Source organism: Oncorhynchus kisutch, linkage group LG15 (genome assembly GCF_002021735.2).
Source record: "Oncorhynchus kisutch isolate 150728-3 linkage group LG15, Okis_V2, whole genome shotgun sequence".
Lineage (NCBI taxonomy): Eukaryota > Metazoa > Chordata > Actinopteri > Salmoniformes > Salmonidae > Oncorhynchus > Oncorhynchus kisutch.
Window position 1 is genome coordinate 41,515,341 of NC_034188.2, and position 7,872 is coordinate 41,523,212.

General features: G+C 41.5%; 1 protein-coding gene across 1 annotated transcript; it reads left to right on the plus strand.

The window, feature by feature from the left end:
* The first annotated feature begins 205 nt into the window (after positions 1-205).
* Positions 206-7,148, plus strand: clic2 (chloride intracellular channel 2). Its single transcript, XM_020502608.2, has 6 exons — positions 206-507; positions 2,628-2,737; positions 3,558-3,683; positions 3,775-3,878; positions 5,818-5,999; positions 6,284-7,148. The coding sequence occupies exons 1-6, from the start codon at positions 454-456 to the stop codon at positions 6,443-6,445; spliced, it is 738 nt and encodes a 245-aa protein (XP_020358197.1). The 5' UTR covers positions 206-453; the 3' UTR covers positions 6,446-7,148.
* Positions 7,149-7,872: the final 724 nt, after the last annotated feature.

Consider the following 7,872-nt stretch of genomic DNA (forward strand, 5'->3'; position numbering starts at 1 on the left):
ATGGCTATACTGTCAGTATGGGGAATATGATGGCTGTCAGCTTTTTTGTCACATGGTGAAACTATATGTCCACATTGTTTGATTAACCATTATCAACTGACAAATAATAGAACCTATTTTAGGCTCTCCTCATAGAGAGAGCTTGGCACTGTTTATATAAGGGAGGACCACGCCCATCCTCTGGACCCACCCCCTCCTCTGACTTTTCACAGTGATAGCCTCATGAAGCCCTCAGACAAAGCATGCCAGCCACAAGGGTCTTACACTGCCTCCTAAGATCCATATATAAACCAGCACACTAGAGCACACAGATATATAGCAGACTCAAGGGCATAGTGAGGTTTTACTTCAGTGGACTTGGAGTCTTCAGCGTTAAGAGGTTTTGGTTGGGTCTGAGGACACTTGTTGGAAAAACGTTTCTGAACTTGGCACACAACACAGCTTTTGGACAAAATGGCACTACGACAGAACTCCGACAAAGACCCGACTATTGAACTCTTCATAAAGGTCAGTATTGTGTTTGGTTTAGTATTGTGTTTCCTTTAGTTTAGAATAAAAATAATAAGAATTTGTATTAATTCTAACATACTGCCTATGAATGTCTATTATTTCAACAATATGTAAAAAGATGTCAATTATGTGATGATTGAAATACAGAAAAACATACCTCAAAAGTGTTTAATGTGAAAGCAAATGAAATGTACAAAATCAAGCTGTAATGTAAGCTTCAGCTACTTCAGCCATAGCCTCTGTTTCAAATAAGGGCTCAATACTTGTAGTGTTGTGTTCAGGATTGGTAAAAACTGGAATGTGACCAAGATTTGTAGTTCACTTATCAGCCCTCAGCATTGTAGAGGGTCAGAGATCTTCATTATGGGCACCATCAATCCAATGGTTGGCACTCTATGAACGGTCGTCATCTAGGGTTACATAAAGCCTTTGGAGGCTGGTGTGTGTGTGTGTGTGTGTGTGTGTGTGTGTGTGTGTGTGTGTGTGTGTGTGTGTGTGTGTGTGTGTGTGTGTGTGTGTGTGTGTGTGTCTGTGTGTGTGTCTGTGTGTCTGTGTGTCTGTGTGTGTGTGTGTGTGTGTGTGTGTGTGTGTGTGTGTGTGTGTGTGTGTGTGTGTGTGTGTGTGTGTGTGTGTGTGTGTCTGAGCATACACTCCTCAGTGACAGTGAGAGTGGCCTTTATCCCTGGGTAATGACGCCAGATACTGGAAGCCACCTTATCACCACACGCCCAGGAGGTGCTGGCAGGACGCTGGAGACCCCTGGCCCCTGATGAGACAGACATGCCCACACACTGACACATATGCACATGCTCTACTACACATACGCACATTCACACAAAAATATCAAATAAGAAGACACATATGTTTCTATGTGAAGTCATATCCCAGAAACGTAATCCACCCCTTCGGCGCCAGATCCCCCCTTTTCCTCGTGAGGGGACACATCAAATCTCAGGGTGTTTGTTCCGAAACTCTGGGCATGTCCATGTATCCCTACTTCCTTTGGAGGGGGAGCCGAAGGGTGTCTGTGAGACAACGATTTTTGGTAAAAGGGAGGTGAAGCCACGGTGCATTCGGAAAGCATTCAGACCCCTTGACCTTTTCCACATTTTGTTACGTTACGGCCTTATTGTAAAATGGATTACTTTTATATATATATATATATATATATATATATATATATATATATCTCTACACACAATATCCCATAACGACAAAGCAAAAACGTTTTTTTATATTTCATATTTACATAAGTATTCATACCCTTTACTCAGTACTTTGTTGAAGCAACTTCGGCACCGATTAAAGCCTCAAGTCTTCTTTGGTACAATGCTACAAGCTTGGCATACCTGTATATGGGGAGTTTCTCGCCTCCTTCTCTGCAGATCCTCTCAAACTCTGTCAGGTTGTGTGGGGAGCGTTGCTTAAAACACACACACACACACACACACACAAAATCAAATTGCGTACAACAGTGAGTGAACAATTCAATTTGTTTCTCAATACCAGAGGCCGTTATCTACCGTTATTTTCCTCTCCAACACAATGTCTGCTTTTTCTATCAAGTAGCAGCTCCTAAAATACCCCAGCCACTCCCACCACTACAAGTGTGTATATTTGTGTCTTTTGTCATGACATGAGATTAATATGAATTGCATGATAGGGTTGGAGATCAGGACTTACTGTAATGGATAACATGGACAATGTCAACATAAACCGATTGGAATTTGGAAAGGGCACTTTCTTACATGTGACCATGAGTCTTCTGTGTTTGAGGCAGTTATCGTATATTGCTGTCTATAAAATATACCACTGGTAAACTAGCCTGGTCCGAGATATGTTAATATTGTCTTGCCAACTTTTTTATTTTACCTTTATCTAACTAGGCAAGTCAGTTAAGAACAAATTCTTATTTTCAATGACGGCCTAGGAACTTGTCAGCTCGGGGATTCAATCTTGCAACCTTTCGGTTACTAGTCCAACGCTCTAACCACTAGGCTACCCTACCACCCCAACTCTTTGGTATGACAATGACCAAAGGAGTTGGCAATACAGCACAAACAGAACCAGGCTATAACCAAACCTAAACCCAATTATTAATGCTGCTTGTCCTTCAGGCTGGCCACGATGGAGAGAACGTGGGCAACTGCCCATTCTGCCAGAGGCTCTTCATGGTCCTGTGGCTGAAAGGAGTCAAGTTCACCGTTACCACCGTTGACATGAGGAAGTAAGCCCCCCGCCTCCCACCCTTCCACTTCCTGTGCATCTGTTTAAAGATCCCCTTACACAGGGTCATGTCTAGATTATGTAAAATTGACTTCAAAAATGTAATTATTTAGCATTTTAGCTAACCTTAACCCCCACCGTTTCCCTAATCTTAACCTAATGACCCTAACTTGCTATATTAATTCTCCTAACCAACTGCATGAGTTGTCCTAACCTGCTACGAAAAGTCAATTTTGACATAAACTGTATCCCTTCTAGACAAAACCCTCACTCACGCAGGGCACTATTAAGAGTTGAGGGAGAACAAGAATGTTTTTCAGAAACCAAGCCGTTTAATAGGGAAAAAGTAACACTCAATGGGGTGTGATACAGAGAGGGGATAGAGGGCGGTGCTTGCAAGGCTAAAGCAATAGCAGAATGGTCCGTGTGTTAGTGAACAAACATATTTTCTTAATCTAACCCGTGTGAATTTCTCAGGCCCATTACCAGTGAGCTAATAAGATCAGGAAACGTTGAAAGGATGCTGATAACTGAGTGATTAAGAAAACACACAACATGCACCCTTTGAGCTAGCCACTCCCATGCCAGTGTGTTTTACTTACTGAATCATGGGCATTGTTGGAATCATTCATCAAGAATTCCAACACTGGATTTTTGACATGGCTTGATAACCATTGTGTTCATTGTGATTGTGTCGCTGAATGATCGACATCGTATCTATTGATATAAAGCTGGAAGGATCACATATATGACCCTGTCTACTCCCTTTCTCCCTCCCCTTTACCCACCTCTCCACCCAACCCTGCCCTGGTACACTCTAGGAAGCCAGCAGAGCTGAAGGATTTGGCACCAGGGACCAACCCTCCGTTCCTCCTGTACAACGGAACCCTCAAGACAGACTTTATCAAGATCGAGGAGTTTCTGGAGCAAACACTGGCCCCTCCCAGGTATAGTGTTATTATATTAAAGAAAGTGAAATGCACTGACCTTCTTCAAAACAAATTCATACTCAGGCTCATCTCATCTCCCTCCTTTCAGGTATCCACACCTTAGCCCAGTCAACAAAGAGTCCTTTGACGTGGGTGCGGACATTTTCGCGAAGTTCTCCGCTTTCATCAAGAACAACCCAGCCAACACTACTTGTAAGTGAAGTTACAGTCAGTCCACATTAATCTATTAGACCATGTCTTATGAGGCAATGGAAAATACGTACTCAACGGAATACACGCTATGGGCATATGCCTTCATGAAATGCTGGTTTGATGCGAATGTTAGGGACCAGACCATGCCTAATCCTGGCCATGAAAAGCAGGCTCAATGGAGAATCTCAATTGAAAGCGATTTTTCAACCCAATATATAAGCTTAATCTGGATCTGGGAAAGGTGCCCATAAGGAACACCTCTAAAGCTATAGATATATAATACAGTGCCTTGCGAAAGTATTCGGCCCCCTTGAACTTTGCGACCTTTTGCCACATTTCAGGCTTCAAACATAAAGATATAAAACTGTATTTTTTTGTGAAGAATCAACAACAAGTGGGACACAATCATGAAGTGGAACGACATTTATTGGATATTTCAAACCTTTTTAACAAATCAAAAACTGAAAAATTGGGCGTGCAAAATTATTCAGCCCCCTTAAGTTAATACTTTGTAGCGCCACCTTTTGCTGCGATTACAGCTGTAAGTCGCTTGGGGTATGTCTCTATCAGTTTTGCACATCGAGAGACTGACATTTTTTCCCATTCCTCCTTGCAAAACAGCTCGAGCTCAGTGAGGTTGGATGGAGAGCATTTATGAACAGCAGTTTTCAGTTCTTTCCACAGATTCTCGATTGGATTCAGGTCTGGACTTTGACTTGGCCATTCTAAAACCTGGATATGTTTATTTTTGAACCATTCCATTGTAGATTTTGCTTTATGTTTTGGATCATTGTCTTGTTGGAAGACAAATCTCCGTCCCAGTCTCAGGTCTTTTGCAGACTCATCAGGTTTTCTTCCAGAATGGTCCTGTATTTGGCTCCATCCATCTTCCCATCAATTTTAACCATCTTCCCTGTCCCTGCTGAAGAAAAGCAGGTCCAAACCATGATGCTGCCACCACCATGTTTGACAGTGGGGATGGTGTGTTCAGGGTGATGCGCTGTGTTGCTTTTACGCCAAACATAACGTTTTGCATTGTTGCCAAAAAGTTCAATTTTGGTTTCATCTGACCAGAGCACCTTCTTCCACATGTTTGGTGTGTCTCCCAGGTAGCTTGTGGCAAAATTTAAACGACACCTTTTATGGATATCTTTAAGAAATGGCTTTCTTCTTGCCACTCTTCCATAAAGGCCAGATTTGTGCAATATACGACTGATTGTTGTCCTATGGACAGAGTCTCCCACCTCAGCTGTAGATCTCTGCAGTTCATCCAGAGTGATCATGGGCCTCTTGGCTGCATCTCTGATCAGTCTTCTCCTTGTATGAGCTGAAAGTTTAGAGGGACGGCCAGGTCTTGGTAGATTTGCAGTGGTCTGATACTCCTTCCATTTCAATATTATCGCTTGCACAGTGCTCCTTGGGATGTTTAAAGCTTGGGAAATCGTTTTGTATCCAAATCCGGCTTTAAACTTCTTCACAACAGTATCTCGGACCTGCCTGGTGTGCTCCTTGTTCTTCATGATGCTCTCTGCGCTTTTAACGGACCTCTGAGACTATCACAGTGCAGGTGCATTTATACGGAGACTTGATTACACACAGGTGGATTGTATTTATCATCATTAGTCATTTAGGTCAACATTGGATCATTCAGAGATCCTCACTGAACTTCTGGAGAGAGTTTGCTGCACTGAAAGTAAAGGGGCTGAATAATTTTGCACGCCCAATTTTTCAGTTTTTGATTTGTTAAAAAAGTTTGAAATATCCAATAAATGTCATTCCACTTCATGATTGTGTCCCACTTGTTGTTGATTCTTCACAAAAAATACAGTTTTATATCTTTATGTTTGAAGCCTGAAATGTGACAAAAGGTCGCAAAGTTCAAGGGGGCAAGGCACTGTATATGTCTGATATACATGCCTGTGTTTCTCTCAATCCATAGTCCAAGAGAAGGCGCTGCTCCGGGAGTTCAAGCGGCTGGATCTCTACCTGAACTCCCCCGTCCCAGAAGAGATTGACCACAACTCCAGAGAAAGCATCACCCTCTCCAAGAGAAAGTTCCTGGATGGCAACCATCTCACCCTGGCAGATTGCAACCTGCTGCCCAAGCTGCATGTCATCAAGGTGAGACAAATAGGTCCATACATAAACGGTTTACAATACGAATTTGATTATTTTCTGGTATTAGGCATGTCTTATGAAGTGTAGAACACAACCTACGCAATGACAGGGTCCGTCCTTACTTTCTAATCCTGAGAGAAGGGTAACTTAATTTTTAACCATTGGGAATAAACATTCTCCGTCCTTGTTCTCCAGTCTTCATTATTTAAATAGTGTAACATGACTATTATGGTTTATAGTGTCTCACAATTCAACAGTTTTCCCATGTATTCTGTTTTATATGATAGATTGCTGCCAAGAAGTACTGTGACTTTGACATCCCGGCCCAGTTCACCGGTGTTTGGAGGTACCTGAACAATGCCTACGAGAGGGAGGAGTTCAGTCAGACCTGCCCTGCCAACATCGAGATCGAGAAGGCTTACCTGGACGTGACCAATAAGAGGCTGTAAACCTATAACCAACTTTTAACCAACCATTACACGACATGTTCTCTTTTACTATTACCTTACATGGAAATGGTAACTCATTCACCCCCCAAAAAATATAACACATTTTTGGGAGGCCACAGCAATCATTATCAAAGTATCTCAAGTCAATCCTGCATCAGGATGCCTTTGAAATCGATAGGCATTCTAGGAATCAAATCAGTACAGAAGTTCACACCCGCTTAATTAAAGTGCATTATGTTAAAAAGTGCATTATTTACAAAATGCCTTGTGTTTTACCGACAATTGACTAATAGGCTGCTACAGTAACTAAGGTCTATGTATGATGTTTATTTCAAGTAATTATACTGCCAATTCCCATTATATGCCACACTAAATAGGCCAAGTGTGCAATTTGACTGTTTATCTAATTAAGTGTTTCTTTGTCCATAGTGTAAATACATATCTTTTTTTCACATTTTGTTTTTTCACCTGAACACCCATAAAATTAGAATAAGACCATAAGAGTGTATTCTAATTATGTGTGAGTGAATGTAGTGATATAAAATCTATTTTAGCAGTTCTCATGATTACCATAAAGAATAGTCAATTATCATGTAAATAAGTGTAGGTCAAATGTTTTACCATAATACATTACACCTGCCTGATTCTAGTTTTTTCAAACTATGTGAACTAAAATAAAATCTATTTCATGAGTCTGACCCTCGAGAGTGTGTTTGTGTGTGTGTGTGTGTGTGTAAATCTCTAGGACTCTGCTGCTCCCTTGTGGGTGTAAAAAGGAAACACAGAAACCATTGCTGATCATGTCAAAGAAATCCATATATACTGTATGTAGTCATATCTGATTTATGTTGCATGATTACCCTAAATATTTATCTACTGTGCATTTCTAAATTTGTCAATTTAAATAAGTTGACAGCTAATTTGTGTTTAATCATTAAATCTATTGACACACCCGTGCGGCAGTCTAAGTAACATAATTACTAACATAAATATCCCCATCAAAATGGGTCTGTTTAATAAGCTAGAGATGTCTTTTTGCATGGGCTGCGTCTCAATCCACCCGATATCGGCCTTCCACATCTGCGGTGGAAGGTGGCTGAGCTACTGTACAGCAGTGTTTGTCAGACCATAAGACCTCCCGAAAAATCGGTCTTCTTGTGAAATCGTCTGCAGCATCCGACCGGTTTGGCCTATAAAACTATTATGACCACTCTAGAGAAAGGGGAGACACTCGCAAAGGGGTTTTACATTTTTGCTCTACGACCTCCACATATGTCACGGGACTCTCTGATTTCGGTAACACTGAGGTGCCAACTTCTGTCTGTTGCGTCCGATCCGTTTAAGCTACAAACTAATATGACACCACTTTGAAAAGAGGAGACTCTGTGGTTGTAACGTACAAATGGAAGTATTGTTGTAGTTTGTTC

Bases quoted from the DNA above. Each gene is read 5' to 3' on its own strand.
- clic2 (XM_020502608.2), top strand. From the start codon at position 454: ATGGCACTACGACAGAACTCCGACAAAGACCCGACTATTGAACTCTTC. The intron at 508-2,627 runs GTCAGTATTGTG...CTTGTCCTTCAG, and splicing joins CTATTGAACTCTTCATAAAG to GCTGGCCACGATGGAGAGAA. The intron at 6,000-6,283 runs GTGAGACAAATA...TTTATATGATAG, and splicing joins CCAAGCTGCATGTCATCAAG to ATTGCTGCCAAGAAGTACTG.